Source organism: Moschus berezovskii, chromosome X (assembly GCF_049115385.1).
Source record: "Moschus berezovskii isolate FMDL1 chromosome X, NW_MosBer_1.0, whole genome shotgun sequence".
Taxonomy (NCBI): domain Eukaryota; kingdom Metazoa; phylum Chordata; class Mammalia; order Artiodactyla; family Moschidae; genus Moschus; species Moschus berezovskii.
The window spans coordinates 49,810,466-49,835,553 of NC_142488.1; the positions used below are offsets into that span (position 1 = coordinate 49,810,466).

At 36.9% G+C, this 25,088-nt stretch overlaps 1 protein-coding gene across 3 annotated transcripts in view; it reads left to right on the forward strand.

Moving 5' to 3' along the window:
- The window catches only part of WNK3 (WNK lysine deficient protein kinase 3), a 149,528-nt gene that overhangs the window by 108,615 nt on the left and 15,825 nt on the right, over window positions 1-25,088 (forward strand). The window contains exons 15-20 of one of the 3 annotated variants that reach the window (XM_088833809.1): window positions 1,026-1,166; window positions 1,726-2,654; window positions 7,341-7,575; window positions 7,969-8,099; window positions 8,837-9,456; window positions 11,837-12,048. In XM_088833809.1, the coding sequence (XP_088689935.1) occupies window positions 1,026-1,166; window positions 1,726-2,654; window positions 7,341-7,575; window positions 7,969-8,099; window positions 8,837-9,456; window positions 11,837-12,048 (2,268 nt within the window). The remainder of the gene's footprint in view (window positions 1-1,025; window positions 1,167-1,725; window positions 2,655-7,340; window positions 7,576-7,968; window positions 8,100-8,836; window positions 9,457-11,836; window positions 12,049-25,088) is intronic. The other 2 variants (XM_088833810.1, XM_055393946.2) reach the window with 2 other exon arrangements.

Here is a 25,088-nt window from a genome sequence, read left to right on the forward strand (position 1 = left end):
CTGTCATAGTACTGATGACCTTTAACAGCTTTAATGTTTGAACTTAACTGGCAAGTTTTATTTTTCTCCTGATATGAGATGGACAGCGACTTTCTTAACTAAAATCACTGTGTTCTGAGTTTGCCTCATGTTTAATATCAGTAGCATTCGTTTCTTGATTTCATTCCACCAATGATATGCTTCTACCTGCTCTGATCACTAATAAGTTTTTGTAATCAGATACCAGATAAACTTCCATGGACTAAAAATGAGGTCTTCTGTTTTCTCTTCTCACAACCTTTTTTCTCCATTCTTTTCAGCTCTGATCATAGGTATATTTAGAGTATCTGAGAGGGGGAAAAGAGCCATAGACAAATGAGAACCTCTGAAGGAATTATAATAATGTGAAGAAACAACAGGTGGTGTGGGAGTCATGGAACCAGATACCATTATCCTGAAAGTTAGATTGTTTTAGGATGCTAGGGTTCTCCTCTATCTTCATTTTCTTATTAGTGGGAGTTTGAGTAGATTTCTAACTGGCAAAGTAGGGTAAAGTTTAAAAGAGAATTACTTATCTGAATAAGTTAACAAAGTAGGAATACAGATGTAGGGGCTTATTTTACTTTATTTTTTAAGTTGTTATAAAGTAAAATTTGCTTTTTTTCTTTTGGTGTAGAGTTCTGTGAACTTTAGTCCTCTTATAGATATGTGTAAGCACCACCATAATCAAGATACAGAACAAAGATGTAGGTTTTAATGGAAAAAATGCTTTTAGTTTTTATCCAAAATGAAGTGCCCTGCTTTAAATCACTACTCATGCAATGTTTGTTTCTGAAGAATCCAAAATCCTTCTGTAAAGATATCTTGTGCTTAGTTTTTTAGAGTATTTGTCAGTCAGATTTGGGAGGTCTGGTCTTATAAGTTACTAGTGCTGTTGGAAATGGAGATGAAAGACAATTTGTTGTTTTAACCTGATTTTCTTAGTTAACAAGTAAAACATATTGACAATTGCTTAGCATATTAATTTTTGCCAATTCTTTCTACAGATGAATCTGCTCCTCCTCAGTCATCCCCAGTTGGTCGTTGGCGATTTTGTATAAATCAGACAATAAGAAACCGTGAGGTTCAATCTTCTCCTTCTCTTCAGCAGTACATGCCTACAGCTCCTGGGTTAAATCTACATTCTAGTAAGTGTTTGTTGTCTGCACCTTTATCCAGTTCTGGAAGACGGGAATGCAAAATATATACCAATATCTTTAAGTTGTTTTCATGGAAAAGACCCTGATGCTGGGAAAGATTGAAGGCAAAAGGAGAAGGGGGCAGCAGAGGATGAGATGGTTAGATAGTATCACCAACTCAATGGACATGAATTTGAGCAAACTCTGGGAGATAGGGAAGGACAGGGAAGTCTCGCATGCTACAGTCCATAGGGTTGCCAAGAGTCGGACATGACTAGCGACTGAACAATAACATGGGTATTTTATTCCATTTGTGAGAATTCCATAAGCATTTTCGAATATGTTAATATTAGAATATAACTTAAGCCATTTAAATTTTATTATTTATGAAAAAAAAGGTTTTTCTCCTTGTCAGGTTGAATTCTGTGTATTTTGATTCTTATTTACAAGAGTAGTTTTACACTGGTTCTGATTTGCCCCTTGTTCCTCCCTGTCCTTTTTGAGTTTGGATTAGTCTATGCTTTGTACTTACCAATATATGCTTAACCATTCTTTGTTATTATTTCAGGTCCAAGAAACATAAGTAATAAGGAAATATCACAGGACACACTGCTTACTCTAGAAAGTAATCCGTGCCAGCGTGTACTTTTCACCTCCGCATCACAACACAAGGATGTAGTTGATGGTAAGATTTCTGAATATGCCAGTGTAGAAACTAAGCAGCCAGCTACACTTTATCAAGTGGAAGATGACAGGCAGATAATGGCACCAGTTGCTGGTAGTTCCAGTCATACTGCTACTTCAGTTCGTGCAGTTCCACTTGAATGTGAGGGACTCACCAACGAAGCAGGCATATTTCTACCTGTGTATCTGGGTCACCAAGCTGCCAGTCAGGCAGCTTCTGGCGAGTCAACTCAGACTGCTGCTAACTGTCTTACAACCCCGGCATTTATATCTGATCAAAAGCCTCAATCCTTACTAGTGCAGCAGCGAACTACGGATGCAGAATTTATTTCCCAAGAAGGAGAAACTGCAGTGAACATGGAAGCAAGTTCACCTAAGATGGTTGTTCCCACTCAGAATCCTGGCTTTGAACCAACCAGCCTTCTATCCTCTACTGTCCTGGAATCAGATGGGGAAAGACCTCCAAAAATGGAATTTGCAGACAACCGGATTAAAACTCTGGATGAAAAATTAAGAAATTTGCTCTATCAGGAGCATAACATACCTAGCATCTACCCTGAGAGTCAGAAGGATACCCAAAGCATAGACTCTCCATTTTCTTCCTCTGCTGAAGATGTACTCTCATGTCCAGTGCCAGAAGTCATAGGCACCAGTCACTGTGGAATTCAAGATAGTCTTGCACAGTCCCCTGATTTTCAGCAGACAGGCTCTAAGATTCTGTCCAATGTGGCTGTGAATCAGCCTGCTAACATATCAGTGTTCAAAAGGGACCTGAATGTGATAACTTCTATACCCAGCGAATTATGTTTACATGTAAGTATCATTCTTTCTAACCAATTCCTTATGCTTTTAAAAGAAATGCCTTCTTTTCTAAAGTTCTGTCCTTTGAAATGAAATTATCTATGTCATAAGATAAAAGTTTGATGCTAGGAGGGATTTGGGGTGGGAGGAGACGGGGACGACAGAGAATGAGATGGCTGGATGGCATCACCTTCTCGATGGACATGAGTTTGAGTGAACTCCGGGAGTTGGTGATGGACAGGGAGGCCTGGCATGCTGTGATTCATGGGGTCACAAAGAGTCGGACACGACTGAAAACTGAACTGAACTGAACTGAACTGAAGATTCTGAGGTCACAGGTGTTTAAAAGGCCATGGCTTAGGATGCAGGGGCCTAAAACTTCTCAATAGAGGCAGTAGAACTATCTTTGGTGAGAGACCCCTCTGTTGAATTAGCTAGGAACTTGTGAGCAATGTTTATATTAATGACAGAACAGGACTGATAGATTGTTTTAGGTGGTAGGAAGAACTTGCTTTTAGATTTCCACTTAAAAATACCTATTATCAGTTTCCTTTTTAAAATATGGTTTTAATATAATCTTGTTTATGGGTTTTTTATTTATTTGAAAAAATTTTTTAAAAGAAAATTAAAATCCCCCCTAATCTCCTGGCTTGTTTTTTTTTTTAATTTATGTAATGTAAGAATTTAACTTCTCTTTTCTGTTCCTTCAGCTCAGAGGGATAAACACTCTCTGGTGCTTATCCACTGTATGGTACTTATCCTTCTTGACTTAAGCTTATACAGATCTAATTAAAAACCTATAACATTTTATTCAATAAAATAGGATTGTGCTATAAACATATTGGTCTACAACTTAATTTTTTATTTTATAGTATACCATAGACATATTTAAAAATATTTATCACTGTATCTCTATTATTGTTATTATGTAAGTAATATATGCATGTATATAAAGTAAAATCCACCCCACTTTCAAACCTATAGATAGAGCTGTTAATAAATCTTCCCAGACATGGTTTTAACTAACATACAAATATTTATATAGTACTTTTTTATATGTATTATATCTATTTACAAAGATACAGATATATACTATATATACATATCCTTCCTTATATACATGTGCTGTTCTGCATTTTTTCCCCTACTTACAGACATCTATCCATGTCAGAATACATAGTTTTACCTCACCTAACAGAATAACATCTGATTGAATAAAAATAACTTCCTTATTTTTTTGTAAACTAGTAATTTAAAATTATGCAGTTAATTCATAAACACAAAAATCCAGAAGGATAGGAAATTGTTGTGTTGACACTCCCAGTCCCCGAACATTTAAGTTCCTGGTTTTAGTTCTTGTGGTCATTGCTATTAATAACTTGTAAATAATATACTTACTGATTTTTGGATTTAGCAATTTCATACAATAAAATCTGACTCATTTCTCTAAGTGATGGAGAAATTATATTTTCTCTTTCTTCTATATTTCTTCCCTATACACCTCCCGTTTTTTATTTACTTGAATTGCATTTTAGCATTAGCAAAGTTTATAACATCTGCATTTTTTAATAGTTGGTTATGCCTTGTCTGTAGGTTGATTGGAAGAATTGAAAATCAGTAAATAACATATTATATTTGTTATTTGATGATCATGTAATGTGATTAGAACCATAAAAAATGAAATGTAATTATCATTTAAGCTTTGTTGCTCAAAAGAAAATCTTCCAAGTGTCAAATGGATTCTTTTATTCGTTTCAAATGTCCAGTTGCTACATCTAGATCAAACTTATTACCTGCCAGTGTTTCTGGTGTCCTAGAATTCCATTTTGTTTTCCCCCTCAAATGCTTCTGTAAATAATATTTTTAAATATGTTGCATGGATTAGCAATTTGATTTTTTTAAATGTCCAAAAATGTCTTTATTTTGTTTTACACTTAGTCAAGTATAGATAGTAGCATCATTTTGAGTTAATTTTTGTATATGGTGTGAGATAAAGATCCAGCTTCATTTTTCTGCATGTGATCATCCAGTTGTTCCAGCACTGTTTGTTATTTTATTCTCTTTATTTTTATTATAAATGAAATTGCTTTTTTTAATTTACTTTTCTGATTTTTCATTGGTAGCATATAGAAATACAATTGATTTTTGATTGTTGATGTTATATCCTTCTACTTTGCTTTGTTTATTAGCTGTAATAGCTTTTGGTGGATATTCTATATAGTATATAAGATCGTATCATCTGTGAATAGACAGTTTTATTTCTTAATTTCCTTTTTTTCTTATCTATTTAACTTTTCATTTCATGTTTTCCATCTCGTTGTCCTTTTGCTTTTTGTACTGGGAGAATTTCTCTATTTATAAGCTGTTTATAATCTCCTATTCAGCTATTTTTTATGTGAAGGATTATATTTTTAATTTCTAATAATTTATTTTTCTTATGGATGTACTATATTCACACATGTCTTTGAAGATATTAAAGCCTTATTCTATGTTATTAATGCTATTTCCTTGGCTATTCTGTTTAGTGTTTAGTTGAGTTTAGTGTTTTCTTAAAGTACTGATTTCCCAAAAGTGTTGGTGATTCTTCATTGTGTACTCAGTTTTTCTTTTTCCTCCTTGAGATTCCCTCTTTGTCTGTTTGTAAATGCTATATATAATTACTATAGTCATACTGTAGTAATTATGAGGAAAGCGTGGGACATGCTTCCAGGCACTGGTTATTGCAACTTGTCTCTGATGCTGCCTAGAGGGAGGTCTAATAGCTAGTCTTCAAAAGTAGCAGGGCTTCCCCTTAAACCTAGATCTTATCTCCTCCCTATATTGCCGATATTTTTCTTGGCCACAAACATTTTCCTCTTGCCACTCTTATTTGGGAGCAGATGCCTCTGATGTCTTTTCTTTGTTGTGGAGATGGGGTAGGAAGGTGCAGAACTGCCTGGCTGTTCCTTCTTTGGTAACCCCAACCAGTTCACTCTTCCATTCAGTGGATATCTATTGAGCAGTGAATAAGTCAAGATCTCTGTTTTTTGTGGAACTCACACTCTAGTGGAGGAAAATAAATCCTAAACAAATAAAAAGGGCTATGATAGGATGACTAAGGAATTACTTTAGATAGGGTGGTCACGGAAGGATTTGTTTGTGATGGTGATATTCACAGGTAGAGACCTGTTTTAGGAATCAAAAGAAGGCCAGTAAGTAGTAGGGTGTTACAAGATGATGTTGAAGTGACAGATAGGAGACAAATTGTGTGTAGCTTTGTAAGCATTCTATCCAACTACTCATCCTTTTGGTTGTTCAGGGCGCTCTCTCCTGCTGCCCATATCTCCCACCTGAGTTTACTGCATTTTGAAACAGTTCTTGCATATGTCATTATGCAGATTAAAGGAGGCTACTTTTTCCTCTTTTAATCTTATATGCTTGTGTCTACATCTGTTTTTCCTGTTGCACTTATAGCTTTGGGTTGGTAAGAGAAGCTAGAACTTGTATTTAATTTATCATCTTGATCCAGTTATTACTTAATAAAAATTTTTTCTGTAATTTCAGTGGGACCGATGTAACACTTTCTAAATTGTAATATTATTGAGAGGTTTTTTTTCTCTTTATGAAAGTAGTATTGCTAGTCTAAAATAGGACTTTGGAAAATAAAAACTAGTTGTTCAGAATTTTACTTTTAATGACTGTTGACTCTAAATATCAAAAATGCTTATCCCAAACTGCAGTTTACTTAGTGCTGCTTTTAGGCTATCTTGGAGAAGGAAATGGCAACCCACTCCAGTATTCTTGCCTGGAAAATCCCATGGATGGAGGAACCTGGTGGGCTACAGTCCATGGGGTCTGAAAGAGTCGGGCACGACTGAGCAACTTCACTTCAGGCGGTCTTCCTTCAGACAAATGCTAAATCCTATTTTTTGAGCTTTTCAATACTTTTTTAATTTTCTAAATTTGTAGGGGCCATTCTCAGGTTTCCCAAAGTATTTCTTGCTATGTATATTAATTTTTTGTATGAGTTATTATAAGGAATTTATTTTTAAAGTACTCAGAATACAGCAGTTAATTCTTATTTTTTGGGGGAAAATGGGAATACAAGAAGAGGGAAGTGTGATTTTATAGTCAGCTGTGGCCTGATGTTAACAATTTTTAGAGTTTGAATTTGAAATAATTTTGAGATCCATTTTAAATTAAATTTCTGTGTGATTACATAATGTAATAAATTTGATTTGGTAATATATTTCTGTAAATCTAAATGCCTAGATATCTTGATTTTCTATGTTTATCTTGTGTGTCAGGCATCTTTAACTGTCTTAAGTAATATAAGCATAGATGAAAATTTCCATTTTAAGATCATAAGGTTTAACTGAACTTTTTTTAGTAAATTGGTTCAATGAAGGTTGTTTACTTCAAATTTTAATTTTCAGTTTTCAAAGTTGCTATGATAAAAAATATCCTAGGGTGGAAATTTAATATTCTGCAATTTTATTTATCTGAAGTCTAAATAATATTTTTAAAGAAAAGAAGGCTTAATTCCTGTAAGTTCAATACTTCAGGTTTAGTCTGACATAGTACTATTAATAGAAGTATACATAGCATTCTGTTTTTGATTGCTGATTGGTCCATACAAGAAACTCCAATGGTATAAACAACTGCTCTACCTCACGTAAATTATTACCATTTTGGTTTTCCTCTTTTTGTCTCCTTTAGGAGATGTCCCCAGATGCTTCACTTCCAGGAGATCCAGAGGCCTATCCTGCTGCTGTGTCAAGCGGTGGAGCCATTCATCTGCAGACAGGAGGTGGATATTTTGGCCTAAGCTTTACTTGTCCTAGTCTCAAAAATCCTATTAGCAAGAAATCCTGGACTCGCAAATTAAAAAGCTGGGCATACAGGCTACGGCAGTCAACCAGCTTTTTCAAGAGATCAAAAGTCCGTCAAGGTAGTGTGCTTACAGTCAGGGACATAGACTAGGTAACATCATTTTTCATTTACTTCTGTTTCTTTCTGTTATTCATACACAAATCTTGCCACCTTTTCCATATAGCCCATGTATGTAACACGTCCCATTAATGTCATTTCCATCATATTTTTCCTTTTGTAACTAATTCAGTTTTAAAGTATTCATTTCATATAGATACTAAGTCTCAGGATAAATCTTGAAATGTCTGATTTAGAGGTAGGGGCTTCTACAGTGTTGCTTATTACATTAACACTTTTTTAATTGTCTAGCAGGAGTTAAGCTTTTTCTACTTTTCTTCATTTCTGGTAACGTAAACAAATGTAATATTAACAAACAATTTTCTCCTTTCTGCTTACAATTTGGCAAAACTTGCAGTGGAAATGGAAGATACGAGATCAGCAGTTGTTCCTGACCCCATTCATCTGACAGGAGAGTCCACAACTGATACTAGGTCTTTGAGTAAATGTAAAGCAATGAGTGGATCATTTCAGCGGGGTCGGTTTCAGGTTTGTGTCTTTGGTAGAATCATTTTCTACAGGGGCATTATGAAAGGTGACAGCATTGAAGATCTAGGTCTGTAGATGGTAATTATTTTAAATGTAGATTATTATCATATTAAATTTTTCCCCCTTATATGCATCTTCTCACCTTCTGTAGCCATCCACTAAAGGTGAGTGTAAAGAAATGAGGATTTTAGTAACTGGAATAGAGCATAGATCTGTGTCATTATTTTTCGGTGGGTGGTTGGGTCATCTTTTTTATAAATTAATTTCATGTCCTTTAGAATCTTGGCAATTAAAATATTTTTAATTTTTTATTGAAGTATAGATGGTTTACAAAATGGTGTTAGTTGTATGTGCACCTGTGGAATGTTTTAATTGCAGTATTTTATTTGAGCAATATGTAGCCAACTGAATTTACAAAGGGCTCAACTGAAAACCTTTGAATATGGCAAGAATAAATGGGATTTTTTTAAACTTTTTTTTCCTTTGGCTGCTCCATGTGACATGCAGAACTTCTCTGACTAGGGGTCAAACCTGTGGCCCCTGCAGTGAAAGTGCAGAGTCTTAACCACTGAACCACTGGGGAAGTCCTAAATAGGATTTTAAAGTTTTGGTATTATCAATGTGTGTACATCACAAAAGACCATCCAATTGTCTGTGCCATATATTACATTGAATTTCTTTGTGGGTTTACTCTTTGGTTAGGCAGAGCCAGCCACCTCTGCCTTTTTGTATTTCAGGTGATTACAGTTCCCCAGCAGGAGTCAGCGGAAGTAACATCTTTTGGAATAGAACACATACCAGCATTCAATAAAATGACAAGTCAGTCTAGTGAAGAAGCTTTAGCCTTTACTGAAACAGCAAAGTCTCAGTTGGTAGAAATGGAACCTGTCACACACAATCCACAAACTTCACTTTCTTCTCAGAAGTTACAAGCTCTTCATGAAACCTTCAAAAAAGATCCAAGAATTTCAAAACAAACTGACAACTTTTCATCTTTTAGTATAGCTTGTGAGACTGATATATCTTCAATGACTACAGAAAAGGAGTTGAAAGAAAATTCAGCCACAGGAAGTAGCATGCAGTCTGGATCTGAACTGCTTAAAGAGAGAGAGATACTTACTGCTAGGAAACAGCCTAGCTCTAATAGTGAATTTTCAGCCACTCTTCCTGACAGAGGGAAATCAGTGACAAAGACTGGTACAGAGAGAGAAAAGTGCTTACCACTCTGTGAAGAAAAAGCCTGTGTTCAAACACAGAGCTCACACTTCTATTCACCATCTTCCCCAATGAGCAGTGATGATGAGTCAGAAATAGAGGATGAGGACTTAAAGGTGGAGCTTCAAAGATTACGAGAAAAGTAAGAACTGTTTCTCTTTTGTCACAAATCTGATTGCTTTGCGTTTTATAGAACTAAGTATTTCACTGGTAGCTAATTGAGACTGGTAACATTTTGTGCTGTGTGATTAGTCACTCAGTCGTGTCCTATTCTTTGAGCCCGCCAGGCTCCTCTGTCTATGGGAATTATCCAGGCAAGAATACTGGAGTGGGTTGCAATGCCCTCCTCCAGGGAATCTTCCCAACCTAGGGATAGAACCCAGGTCTCCCGCATTGCAGGTGGATTCTTTACCATCTGAGCCACCAGGGAAGCCTGGAGTGGATAATTTATCCCTTCTCCAGGGGATCTTCCCGACCCAGGAATTGAACTGGGGTCTCTTGTATTGCAGGTGGATTCTTTACCAGCTGAGCTACCAGAGAAGCCCTGGTGACATTTTAATGATTCAAAAAAAAATTATGATTGAAAACTACAAAGATAGCATCAGATCCTAGAGGCTAAGGGCTCAGTCCCACAAGATTGCCCCCTTCAGATGCCCATCACAAGTCCAAGAAGTGTTACCTATGCTTCTGACCAAGCTGTTACCACAGGTTCCCACAAACTTCTCCTCAGGTTTGATTAACTTGCTAGAATGGCTTATAAAACTCAGGAAAACAGTTTTCTTACTAGATTATTGGTTTATTATAAAAGGATGAAACTCAAGAACAGCCAGATGGCAAGATATAGAAGGGGCAGGGAACTTCATGGCCTCTCAGGTGTGCCACTATCCCAGCACCTCCATACCTTCATCAGCCTAGAAGCTCTCAGAATCCCTGTAATCCACAGATTTTTATGGAAGCTTCATTATGTAGGCATGACTGAGTAAATCATTGGCCATTGGTAATTAATTCAACCTTCAGCCTCTTTTCCATCCTTAGAGGTACCCATCCTTAGGGGCTATCCAAAAGTCACTTTGTGATTTAAAGGGGCTTGTTTTGAATAATGAAACACTCCTTTATCACTCTGGAAATATTTCAGGAACTGGAGCTATTTGAGGACAAAAGACCAAACATTGTAACCAAAGATTCTCCCATCACTCTTATCATTTAGAAATTTACAAGGGTTTTAGGAGCAGTGTGCCAGGTATAGGGACCAAGACCAAATAACATCTTGTTTTTTTATTATAAATCATAATATCACAACAGTAAAAAATGCACACAAAACAGTCTATTTCTCATGCTCTAACCTCATTTCTCGTAAGCGACCACTGGTATATAACTTACCTGTCAATTTTTTATGCATTTACAAATATATAGTTTTTAAGTTTATAAAAGTAGGATCATAATATACATGTTATTCTGCATTTTTTGGCTTAACATTGTCTCCTCTTCATGTTTGCACAAATAATCTTTATTCCATGCATTGGGATAGCATATAGCCATTTAAAGTTTATTTGTGTGTGTGTGTGTGTGTGTGTGTGTGTGTGTGCGTGCACAGTTGCATCGAACTCTTTACAACCCCATGAACTGTAGCCTGCCAGGCTCCTCTGTCCATGAAGTTTTCGAGGCAAGAATATTGGAGTGGGTTGCTATCTCCTTCTCAAGGGTATCTTCCCTACCCAGGGATTGACCCCTCGTATCCTGCATTGGCAGGTGGATTCTTTACCACTGCACCACCTGGAAAGCCCCAAAATTTATTTAATCCCTCCTTAATGAGAATTTCAGTTTTATCCCATATTTTGCTTATATAAAAAATGTTGAAGTAAACATCCTTTTATGTTTGTGTACTTATATTAGAAGGATAGATACCTAAAAGTGGAATTGCTGGATTAGAGGTTTGTACAAGTGCCTGTTTTCCCACTCCTTCACATTAGACTAGGTGTTATTGATTCTTTTAATTTTATTCCAATCAGATGAATAAAAATTATTTTTTAAAATTTGTGTTCTAACTAATACTAAGGTTGTACATCATCTCATATTTATTGGCTACTTGTATTTCCTCTCCTTTAGTTAGCTTTTCTTATTCTTTCCCTTTTCTACAAAGTCATTGATTTTTGGCAGATATTTATATGTTCTGAATATTAACATTTTACTATGTTGAAAAAATTTTTCCTGTTTACACTTGCAACATATAATCATGTTAATATTATCAGTACTATGGAACTTTAATTTTTTAATTATCTTTTACTCTATTGAGGTTTTATAAATTTGTTCTTATCAATTTATTGAGCTTTTTCTTTATGTCTGATTAGTTTAATGTCGCACTTTAGGAATGCGCTGATCATCTTAATTTTGTGAAAATATTCTGTATTTCCACATTCTTAATCTAAATTCCTTGTTAAACTTTACTTGTACTAGTAGAGTTCCTTGGCTCATCTATATGGCACCTGTGCCATTAAAGTGCTTTCTGCATGATTTTCCTTCAGACATATTCAGGAGGTGGTAAATCTTCAAACCCAGCAGAATAAGGAGCTACAGGAGCTCTATGAACGCCTTCGAGCAATTAAAGATAGCAAAGTCCAATCATCAGAAGCTCCTGTATCACCTGCATCACCACGTAGACCAAGATCTTTAAAAAGCAAACTTCGAAGCCGTCCCCAGTCTTTGACACGTGTGGACAGTGGCACAGTTGCTACAGGTAAATCAGTCTTATAAATGATTTTAAAAACTTGGTCAAAGATCAGCAAAATTAGAAAAAGAACACTAATAAACTTATTTTTTATTAACCTAAGATTATTTAAAGAAGTACATATTTTTCTGACATTCTTTTCTTTTTGGTACTGAATGTTATTTTATGAAATAATGATAAGAATAGGTGATAGATTTTGGAGAGCAGACGAGTGTTGTTTTCATTTGGAAAACAAATACCTGGAAGCCCAATTTCAATCCCCAAAACAGTTTTTGAAATGTTGGTAGTCAATGGGAACCACTGGTCCAGCATTTGGAGTTTGTTGAGGAGTTTGTTGCTAACAAAGATAATCTTGAAAGTAAAGTCATGTTCTATCTGATGTAAGAGATCTTTATTATGAGAATATTAGGAAAAATGTATGTCTTTGAATTTGTAAAAAGAGAGGATTGATCTCTACTTAACTAATAAACAAGTTAATCACATCAGACTTCCTTGGTTCCATCTGCATAGTCAAGGTGAGGGTTGAGAGTGAACTATAAGGGTTGAGAGTGAACTATAAGGGTATGTATGACATCTCAAAAGAATTTGTGGTAGGCAGAATAATGATTCCCCCCCCCAAAGATGTCCATGTACAATTTCTTGCAGCCTTTGATTATGTTCAGTTGTATGGCAAAGGGTAATTGAGGTTGTAGATGGAATTAAAGATGGTAGAACTGAACTGAACTGAACTGAATCAATATTTTAAAATAGATATCCTGGATTATCTGAGTGGGCCCAGAGTAATCACAAGGTTCCTCTGAAGTACAAGAGGCAGAAGAAAGGGTCAGAGAAAAGATGTGAAAAAGGAAGCAGTATCAGAGAGAATGCAGCATTACTGGCTTGGAAAGTGGCAGAAAATGGTCACAAACCAAGGAATGCAGGCAGCCCTTAGAAGCTTGAAACGGCTGGGGAACTTTGAAAAAACAAGGTTTATTATTCACAGTTTATGGGGGGTACACATTCTGTGGGACTGCATAATGAGAGGTTTAGTCGGGATACGGGAAACAGAAGCACACACTAGAGAGCAAGAGCAAACACTAGCAGACCTGGGATTCTTCATTTATTTGGGTTAAGGGTAAGGTACCTAGGGTTTTGCAAGTTCACTCCTTATAGGTAAATTTAAAAAGAGAGCAGGAATTAAAGCATGGGGAGGGAAAAGCAGGATCACCCAAATGATCAGTTATCTAGGTCAGCCAGGACTTTCTAAAAGGGCAGCTTCATAGGTGGGGTGGCCTGTCTCTTTATCTAGCTGTATAGCTGGCAGTGTGTTTATTTGAGATAGATTTCTTTGAAATGCATTGTTTAGTTGTCAGGTCATGTCCCATTCTTTTGAGACCCTGTGGACTGTAGCCTGCAGGGCTCCTCTGTCCATGGGATTTCCCAGGCAAGAATACTACAGTGGGTTGCCATTTCCTTCTCCAGGGAATCTTCCCAATCCAGGAATCGAACCTGCATCTTTTATGTCTTCTGCACTGGCAGGCAGATTCTTTACCACCGAGCCACTTTGAAATACAAGCCTCAGCAATCAATAGCTTAACGCCAAAATAACTCTACACCTAAAGCAACCAGAAAAGGAAGAAATGAAGAACCCCAGGGTTAGTAGAAGGAAAGAAATCTTAAAGATTAGGGCAGAAATAAATGCAAAAGGAACAAAAGAGACCATAGCAAAAATCAACAAAGCCAAAAGCTGGTTCTTTGAGAAGATAAATAAAATGAACAAACTACTAGCCAGACTCATCGAGAAACAAAGGGAGAAAAACCAAATCAATAAAATTGGAAATGAAAATAGAGAGATCACAACAGACAACACAGAAATACAAAGGATCATAAGAGACTACTATCAGCAATTATATGCCAATAAAATGGACAACTTGGAAGAAATGGATAAATTCTTAGAAAAGTACAACTTTGCAAAACTGAACCAGGAAGAAATAGAAAATCTTAACAGACCCATTACAACCACGGAAATTGAAACCATAATCAGAAATCTTCCGGCAAACAAAAACACAGGACCAGACGGTTTCACAGCTGAAGTCTACCAAAAATTTAGAGAAGAGCTAACACCTATCCTACTCAGACTCTTCCAGAAAATTGCAGAGGAAAGTAAACTTCCAAACTCATTCTGTCAGGCCACCATCACCCTAATACCAAAACCTGACAAAGATGCCACAAAAAAAGAGAACTACAGGCCAATATCACTGATGAACATAGATGCAAAAATCCTTAACAAAATTCTAGCAAACAGAATCCAACAACATATTAAAAAGATCATGACCAAGTGGGCTTTATCCCAGTGATGCAAGGATTCTTCAATATCCACAAGTCAACTTAATACACCACATTAACAAATTGAAAAATAAAATGATATGATTATCTCAATAGATGCAGAGAAATCTTTGACAAAATTCAACATCCATTTATGATAAAAACCCTCCAGAAAGCAGGAATAGAAGGAACATACCTCAACATAATACAAGCTATATATGACAAACCTACAGCAAACATTATTCTCAATGGTGAAAAATGGAAAGCATTTCCCCTAAAGTCAGGGACAAGACAAGGGTGCCCACTCTTACCACTGCTAGTCAACATAGTTTTGGAAGTTTTGGCCACAGCAGTCAGAGCAGAAAAAGACATAAAAGGAATCCAGATTGGAAAAGAAGAAGTAAAACTCTCACTGTCTGCAGATGACATGATCCTCTACATAGAAAACCCTAAAGGTTCCACCAGAAAATTACTGGAGCTAATCAATGAATATAGTAAAGTTGCAGGATATAAAATCAACACATAGAAATCCCTTGCATTCCTATACACTAACAATGAGAAAACAGAGAAATTAAGGAAACAATTCCATTCACCATTGCAACGAAAAGAATAAAATACTTAGGAATAAATCTCCCAAAAGAAACAAAAGACCTATATATCAGTTCAGTTCAGTTCAGTCGCTCAGTCGTGTCCGACTCTCCGCGACCCCATGAATCACAGCACGCCAGGCCTCCCTGTCCATCACCAACTCCCGGAGTACACTAAAACCCATGTCCACAGAGTCGGTGATGCCATCCAGCCATCTCATTCTCCGTCGTCCCCTTCTCCTCCCGCCCCCAACCTTTCCCAGCATCAGAGTCTTTTCCAGTGAGTCAACTCATCGCATGAGGTGACCAAAATATTGCAGTTTCAGCTTTAGCATCAGTCCCTCCAATGAACATCCAGGATTGATCTCCTTTAGAATGGACTGGTTGGATCTCCTTGCAGTATAAGGTACTCTCAAGAGTCTTCTCCAACACCACAGTTCAAAAGCATCGATTCTTTGGCGATCAGCTTTCTTCACAGTCCAACTCTCACATCCATACATGACCACGGGAAAAACCATTGCCAGAAAAGTATAAAACACTGGTGAAAGAAATCAAAAAGGACACAGATAGATTGAGAAATATACTGTGCTCATGGATCAGAAGAATCAATATAGTGAAAATGAGTATACTACCCAAAGAAATCTGTAGATTCAATGCAATCCCTATCAATCTTCCAACAGTAATTTTCAGAGAACTAGAACAAATAATTTCACAATTTCTATGGAAATACAAAAAACCTCGAAGAGCCAAAGCAATCTTGAGAAAGAAGAGTGGAACTGGAGGAATCAACTTGCCTAGATTCAGGCTCTACTACAAAGCCACAGTCATCAAGAGAGTATGGTACTTGCACAAAGACAGAAATATAGATCAATGGAACAAAATAGAAAGACCAGAGATAAACCCACACACCTATGGACACCTTATTTTTGACAAAGGAGGCAAGAATATTCAATGGAGAAAAGACAATCTCTTTAACAAGTGGTGCTGGGAAAACTGACCAACCACTTGTAGAAGAATTAAACTAGAACATTTTCAAACACGATACACAAAAATAAACTCAAAATGGATTAAATATCTAAACGTAAGACCAGAAACTATAAAACTCCTAGAGGAAAACTTAGGCAAAACACTCTCTGACATAAACCACAGCAGATTCCTCTATGACCCACCTCCCAGAGTAATGGAAATAATAGCAAAAATAAACAAATAGGACCTGATTGAACTTAAAAGCTTTTACATAACAAAGGAAATTATAAGCAAGGTGAAAAGACAGCCTTCAGAATGGGAGAAAGTAATAACAAACGAAGCAACTGACAAAGAATTACTCTCAAAAATATAGAAGAAGCTCATGCAGCTGAATTTCAGAAAAATAAATGACCCAATCAAAAAATGGGCCAAATAACTAAACAGACATTTCTCCAAAGAAGACATACAGGTGGCTAACAAACACATGAAAAGATGTTCAACATCAGTCATTATCAGAGAAATGCAAATCAAAACCAGAATGAGGTACCATCTCACGCCGGTCAGAATGGCTGCTATCAAAACGTCTACAAGCAATAAATGCTGGAGAGGGTGTGGAGAAAAAGGAACCCTCTTACACTGTTGGTGGGAATGCAAACTAGTACAGCCACTATGGAGAACAGTGTGGAGATTCCTTAAAAAGCTGGAACTAGAACTGCCATATGACCCAGCAATCCCACTGCTAGGCATACACACCAACGAAACCAGAACTGAAAGAGACACGTGTACCCCAATGTTCATCACAACACTGTTTATAATAGCCAGGACATGGAAGCAACCTAGATGCCCATCAGCAGACGAATGGATAAGAAAGCTGTGGTACATATACACAATGGAGTATACTCAGCCATTAAAAAGAATACATTTGAATCAGTTCTAATGGGGTGGATGAAACTGGAGCCTATTATACAGAGTGAAGTAAGCCAGAAAGAAAAACACCAATAGTATACTAATGCATATATATAGAATTTAGAAACATGGTAACAATAACCTTGTATGCGAGACAACAAAAGAGACACAGGTGTATAGAACAGTCTTTTGGATTCTGTGGGAGAGGGCGAGGGTGGGATGATTTGGAAGAATGGCATTGAAACATGTATATTAACATATGTGAAACAGATTGCCAGTCCAGGTTTGATGAGTGATACAGGATCCTTGGGGCTGGTGTACTGGGATGAACCAGAGAGATGAGATGGGGAGAGAGGTGGGAGCCAGGTTCAGGATGGGGAACACATGTACACCCATGGGGAAAAAAAAAAAGCTTAATGCCACGCACTTATATTACAGTAAAAAAAAAAACTAATTGTAGGCACTTGCACTGCACTGCATGTTTCTAATCAACCATAGGATCTCATGGTAAAAAATCATGCCTTTTGAGATTGCCTTTTTTGACTCAAAACATCGTCTTTAAGTTATTTTCTGTTTTAATAGCTTGTTCCTTTTTTGTTTCTGAGTAATAGTCCATGGCATGACATGGTATGGTGTACCACAGCTTGTTTATCTATTTACCTGTTGAAAGATATTAGGATTGTTTCAATGTTGGGTTTTACAAATAAAGCTGCTGTAATATTCATGTACAGCTTTCTAGTTCACTTGGATAAAATACTCAGAAGTAAAATTGCTCGGTCATATATATGTACATTTCAAATTTTTAAGAAACTTCAAAACTGTTTTCCTAAGCACCTGCATCATTTTCCATTCCCATCAGTAATGTGTGAAACTTCTGTTTTCTCTGGATGCTCTCAGTATATCATATTACTGGTATTCTTAATTTTAACGAATCTAATAGGTGTGTGGTTTAATTTTCATTTCCCTGATTATTTGTGATATTAGATATTATTTTCCCTTATGCTTATTTGCTATCCATATATCCTCTTTGGTCTAGTGCCTATTTCAGGCTTTTGCCATTTTTTGTATCCTGTTTTTTTAGACGGATTTATAAAGAATGAATGTTAATTTTTCCTTAATTGTGTGGTAGAATTAATAAAGCCATCTGGACCTTGGTTTTGTATGTTAGAAATATCAGTTCAGTCTCCTTCCTTGTTATAGGTCTATTAAGATTTTTCTCTTTCCATGAATCAATGTTTGTGATTTTATAAAAATCTGGCCCTTTCATCCAAATTACCAAATTTGTTGTCATACGATTTTTCATAGAATTATCTTAAAATCCTTTTTATTTCTGTAAGATTTGTAGTGATGTCCCCTCTTTTATTTTTTATTTTAATACTTTGAATCGTTTCTCTCTTTTGTTTTCCCTTGGTCAGTCTAGTAAAAGGACTGTCAATTTTGTTGATATTAAAAAAAAAACAAACTTTTAGTTTCACTGACTTTATTGTTTTTCTTTTCTTTATTTCCATTCTAATCTTTATTATTTCCCTCTTTCTACAGGCTCTAGTTTACTCTTCTTTTAAAAGTTTTTTCTAGAATAAACTCAATGAGATACATATTGGATAACACTGACTTTATCAGTTGAATTATGATATGCGTAGGTATGAATCTCATTGATATTTTTTCTGCCCCTTGCTTTTCACCTTTTGGAACTTCCATTATGCATATTTTGTACTGCTTGATGGTATTCCACAGGTCTTCAAGGATTTCTTCATTTTGTTTCATTCTTTCTGTTTCTCAGAGTGGATTTCTCTATTATGTGATCTTCTTGTTGGCTGATTCTTTCTTTTGCTCACTCAAATCTGTTATTGAACCCCTCTAGTGAATGTATTTCAGTTTCTATACTTTTCAACTCCAGAATTTCTATTTTTTTAAATTTATTTTAATCGGAGGCTAATTCAGTTCAGTTCAGTCGCTCAGTTGTGTCCGACTCTCCGCGACCCCATGAATCACAGCACGCCAGGCCTCCCTGTCCATCACCAACTCCCGGAGTACACTCAAACTCATGTCCACAGAGTCAGTGATGCCATCCAGCCATCTCATTCTCCGTCGTCCCCTTCTCCTCCCGCCCCCAACCTTTCCCAGCATCAGAGTCTTTTCCAGTGAGTCAACTCGTCGCATGAGGTGGCTGAAGTATTGCAGTTTCAGCTTTAGCATCAGTCCCTCCAATGAACACCCAGGATTGAGCTTTAGAATGGACTGGTTGGATCTCCTTGCAGTATAAGGGACTCTCAAGAGTCTTCTCCAACACCACAGTTCAAAAGCATCGATTCTTCGGCAATCAGCTTTCTTCACAGTCCAACTCTCACATCCATACATGACCATGGGAAAAACCATTGCCTTAACTAGACGGACCTTGGTTGGCAAAGTAATGTCTCTGCTTTTTAATATACTATCAAGGTTGGTCATAACTTTCCTTCCAAGGAGCAAGCGTCTTTTAATTTCCTGGCTGCAATCAGCATCTGCAGTGATTTTGGAGCCCCAAAAAATAAAGTCTGACACTGTTTCCACTGTTTTTCCATCTATTTCCCATGAAGTGATGGGACCAGATGCCATGATCTTTGTTTTCTGAATGTTGAGCTTCAAGTCAACCTTTTCACTCTCCTCTTTCACTTTCATCAAGAGGCTTTTGAGTTCCTCTTCACTTTCTGCCATAAGGGTAGTGTCATCTGCATATCTGAGGTTATTGATATTTCTCCCAGCAATCTTGATTCCAGCCTGTGCTTCTTCCAGCCCAGCATTCCTCATGATGTACTCTGCATATAAGTTAAATAAGCAAGGTGACAATATACAACCTTGACGTACACCTTTTCCTATTTGGAACCAGTCTGTTGTTCCATGTACAGTTCTGACTGTTGCTTCCTGACCTGCATACAGGTTTCTCAAGAGGCAGGTCAGGTGGTCTGGGATTCCCATCTCTTTCAGAATGTTCCACAGTTTATTGTGATCCACACAGTCAAAGGCTTTGGCATAGTCAATGAAGCAGAAATAGATGTTTTTCTGGAACTCTCTTGCTTTCTCCATGATCCAGCGGATGTTGGCAATTTGATCTCTGGTTCCTCTGCTTTTTCTAAAACCTGCTTGAACATCTGGGAGTTCACGGTTTACATACTGCTGAAGCCTGGCTTGGAGAATTTTGAGCATGACTTTACTAGCGTGTGAGATGAGTGCAATTGTGCGGTAGTTTGAGCATTCTTTGGTATTGCCTTTCTTTGGGATTGGAATGAAGACTGACCTCTTCCAGTCCTGTGGCCACTGCTGAGTTTTCCAAATTGGCTGGCATATTGAGTGCAGCACTTTCACAGCATCATCTTTCAAGACTTGAAATAGCTCAACTGGAATTCCATCACCTCCACTAGCTTTGTTTGTAGTGATGCTTTCTAAGGCCCACTTGACTTCACATTCCAAGATGTCTGGCTCTAGGTCAGTGATCACGTTATCGTGACTATCTTGGTCGTGAAGATCTTTTTTGTACAGTTCTTCTGTGTATTCTTTCCACCTCTTCTTAATATCTTCTGCTTCTGTTAGGTCCATACCATTTCTGTCCTTTTTCAAGCCCATCTTTGCATGAAATGTTCCCTTGGAATCTCTAATTTTCTTGAAGAGATCTCTTGTTTTCCTATTCTGTTGTTTTCCTCTATTTCTTTGCATTGATCACTGAGGAAGTCTTTCTTATCTCTCCTTGCTATTCTTTGGAACTCTGCATTCAGATGCTTATATCTTTCCTTTTCTCCTTTGCTTTTCGCCTCTCTTCTTTTCACAGCTATTTGTAAGGCCTCCTCAGACAGCCATTTCGCTCTTTTGCATTTCTTTTCCATGGGGATGGTCTTGGTCCCTGTCTCCTGTACAACGCCACGAACCTCCGTCCAGGAGGCTAATTACTTTACATTATTGTATTGGTTTTGCCATACATTGACATGAATCTGCCCCAGGTATACATGTGTTCCCCATCTTGAACCCCCCTCCCACCTCCCTCCCCATTCCATCCCTCTGGTTCATCCCAGTACACCAGCCCCGAGCATCCTGTATCATGAATTGAACCTGGACTGGCGGTTCGTTTCACATATGATAACATACATGTTTCAATGCCATTCTTCCAAATCATCCCACCCTCGCCCTCTCCCACAGAGTCCAAAGGCCTGTTCTATACATCTGTGTCTCTTTTGCTGTCTCGCATATAGGGTTATTGTTGCCATCTTTCTAAATTCCATATATATGCGTTAGTATACTGTATTGGTGTTTTTCTTTGTGGCTTACTTCACTCTGTATAATAGGCTCCAGTTTCATCCACGCTCCAGTATTCTTGCCTGGAGAATTCCATGGACAGAGGAGCTTGGCAGGCTGCAGTCATATGGAGTGGCAAAGAGTTGGACACAACTGAGCAACACTTTCACAAAGACACCAGAAGACTCTCCAAGCTCATCTTGTATATTTCCTGCTCCTAGAAGCCATTGTTTCCACAAAGAACCATAATTCATCTTATTGGAGAACAGATTAGAAACCAAGATATGGGCTTGGTGTACTCCTTGCTTCTGGGATGTCATTGCTTCTAGATTATTTTAGCTGACAGATAAAGAATATATCTATGCATGCTAACTCATATATATCCATGTCTTTGAATATTTTTATTTGTAATCATCTGTATCTATATTAAAGTAAACACACATTGATATTATTATCTCCAACTCTAATCCATTAACATATAGATTTTATAGCCTTCTCTTGTTTATCTGTAACCTCCCAGTCCAACAGTGAGAGGCCTCACCATCCTCTTTCCCTTCATTTAATTGTTCAATTTCAATATAACGTGTTGTGGTTTCAGATTTGTTAATTTGTAACCCAGTGGGAAATACCTTTATCAACTAGAATGCAGTGCTTATGTATAGTTTCTTTTGCCTTTAATATTAACGGCCCCACTCATTTCCAAAGTTATGTAGGTCAGCACTTGTTCCTCTGCTCCTTTATGTGAGACTCTATTATACATTTGTAGGAGATCCAACCAGTCCATCCTAAAAGAAATCAGTCCTGAATATTCATTAGAAGGACTGATGCTGAAACTCCAATACTTTGGACACCTGATGTGAAGAACTGACTCACTGCAATAGACCCTGATGCTGGGATATATTGAAGGCGGGAGGAGAAGGGGATGACAGAGGATGAGATGGTTGGATGGCATCATCAACTCAATGGACATGAGTAAACTCCAGGAGTTGGTGATGGACAGGGAGGCCTGGCATGCTGCAGTCCATGGGGTCGCAAAGATTTGGACACAACTGAGTGACTGAACTGAACTGAACTGAATATGATTAGGTTCTTTTGTTACATTTTGGGATTGCATCCTGGGATTTCTGACCCCTAAATGATTTTTTAAAATTTTCATACATTTCATTCCTGTATTTTGTTGGCTCTTTCTGCTGTAAATTTCTATCAGTCACTTCAGTTGCTCAGTTATGTACAGCTGTTTGCAACTCCATGGACTGCAGCACATCAGGCTTCCCTGTCCATCACCAACTTCCAGAGCTTGCTCAAACTCATGTCCATTGAGTCACTGATACCATCCAACCATCTCATCCTCTGTTGTCCCCTTCTCTTCCCACTATCAGTGTTTCCCAGCATGAGGGTCTTTTCCAATGAGTCATTTCTTTGCTTCAGGTGGCCAAAGTATTCAAGCTTCCAAAGTATATTCAGAACTGATTTCCTTTGTGATTGACTGGTTTGATCTCCTTGCTGTAAAGTTCTATATTTTTTGACAAATGCATCCTATCCTTGGATCTCATGACCTCCTAAGTGATTTAAAATTTTTCCACACACTAAGTTTTATTCTTTGTTCTCTAGAGCCTCTATGTTTTGATATGCTGTATTTTGGGTTTTTTTTTCAGTTCCAAATATATTCTTACTTCTCTTGAGACTTCCTCTTTCTTCCGTGTTCATTTGGTTGTGTTGTTTAATTTCCACATGTTTTGAGATTTTTCTTATTATCTCTGTTACTAATTTGTACTTCAATTTCATTTTGATCAGAGAATATATTTTCAGTGGTTTTGATTACTTTCAATTTGTTCAGATTTGTTTTATTACCCAAGATATGGTTTATTTAGGTGAATGTTTCATGATAATGTAAACCCTGTTGTTTTTTAGTAGAGTTTTCTATAAAAGTTAGATCTAGGTGTTTGAATGGTATTGTTCACTTATTCTATATCCTTGCTCATTTACTATGCACTACTTCTATTGTTTTTTAAAATCTTTATTGAAGTATAGTTGCTTTACAATGTTGTATCAGTCTGCTATGCAGCACAGTGAATCAGCTCTATGTATACATATATCCCCTTTTCTGGATTTCCTTCAAATTTAGGTCACCACAGGCCACTGAGTAGAGATACCTGTGCTATACAGTAGGTTCTCATTAGCTATCTGTTTTATACATAGAGATGTATATATGCTAGTCTCAATCTCCTCATTCATCTCACCTGCCCTCTCCCCAAACCACATTACTGCTTCTATTGTTGACTGAGAGAAGAGTGTAGAAGACTCCAAGTGTAATTGTAGATTTGTCTCTTTCTCCTTTCAGTTCTGTCAGTTTTTGCCTCATGTATTTGAGGCTGCAGTACAGACCCAACATTGTTATATCTTCTTGGTTAATTCTTTTAGTATTACATAATACTAAGTACTACATAATCCTTCTTTTTCTTAGTTATTTGTGCTTGCTTTGATGTCTCCTTTGTCTGATATTAAATACCCATTCCATCTTTCTTTTGCTTAGTGTTTGCATGGTGTATCTTTTTCATCCTTTTAATTTTAATCTGTCTATATTATTACATTTGAAGTTTGTTTCTTGCAGATAACTTATGGTCACATGAAAAAGAATCCATTCTGGCAGTCTTTGTCTTTCATTTATTTTTAAGCCATTTATAGTGAACGTACTGATCAATATGTTTGGATTTTGGTCTGTCATATTTTAAATCTGTTTTCTGTTCATGTTTTTCATTCCTTCTCCTTTTCTACCTTCATTTGGTTTATTCGAATGTACTTTTAATATTCCATTTCAGTTTATCTATTCTGTTTTTTCTTCATTTCTTTTTACATTTTAAGTGGTTGTTCTAGGGATTATAGCTTTGTGGTCTACCTAACATCAATCTTTTACCACTTCAAGGGGAATGTAGAAACCTTACATTCATATAGTTTCTTTCTTCTTTATAATTATATTAAGTATTCCCTTTACATATATGGAAAGCTGTATCACACTGCATTATAATTTTCATTTTCACTTGGGTTTCAGGCTATCTGATATACCATTTCTATTTGTCTGCCTTCATTTCATGCTCTTTCATGTTTCCTACTCTTATAAGTTCCCCTCCTTTAATGTTCTTCCTGTGTGTGTGTGTGTGTGTGTGTGCACGCGCGCACGCGCTCAGTCACGTCCAACTCTGAGACTCCATGGACTGTAGCCTGGCAGGTTCCTCTGTCCATGGAATTTTCCAGGCAAGAATAATAGAGTCGGTTGCCATTTCCTACTTCAGGGAATCTTACCCACCCAGGGATTGAACCTATATCCCTTGCATCTTCTACATTGGCAAGCAGATTCTTTATCACTGCCCAACCGGGAAAGCCCTTCCTTTAGTGTTACTCTTTTAGAACAGATCTACTGGTGACAAATTCTTTTAACTTTTTTTCATCTGAGAACGTCTTTTTTCACACTTTGATTCCTGAAGGATATTTTTGCTGTATACAGAATTTTGGGTTGACACATATCTTTTAGCATTTTAAAAATACTATGCCACTTCTTTCTAGCTTCCATGGTTTGTAATGAGAAATCCATAGACATTTGAATCATTGTTTTCCTGTATAAAATTCCTACATTGTTTTTCTCTGGCCGCCTTCAGAATTTTTCTTCTCTTTAATTTTCAGTAATTTTTCTGAAAATTATTTCTGTTTCAGTAATAATTATGTATGTTGGTGTGAGGTTCTATGTGTTTATTTCTGTTTTGAGTTCACTGAGCTTGAATATGTGGATTTACATCATTTGACAAATTTAGCAAGTTATCAGCAAATATTTCTTCAGATACTTTTTTCTTATCATTCTCTTTTTTTTCTGTCCTTCTAAGACTCTGATGACACAAATTTTAGACTTTTTGCTCTTGTCCCGTAGGTCCCTTAGTTTCTGTGCCTGTTTAAGCTTCAGTATTATTTCTCTGTTGTTTAAATTGAATTTTTTGTGGAGTGGGTGGAATGAGTGAATTAGATGAGGGAAAT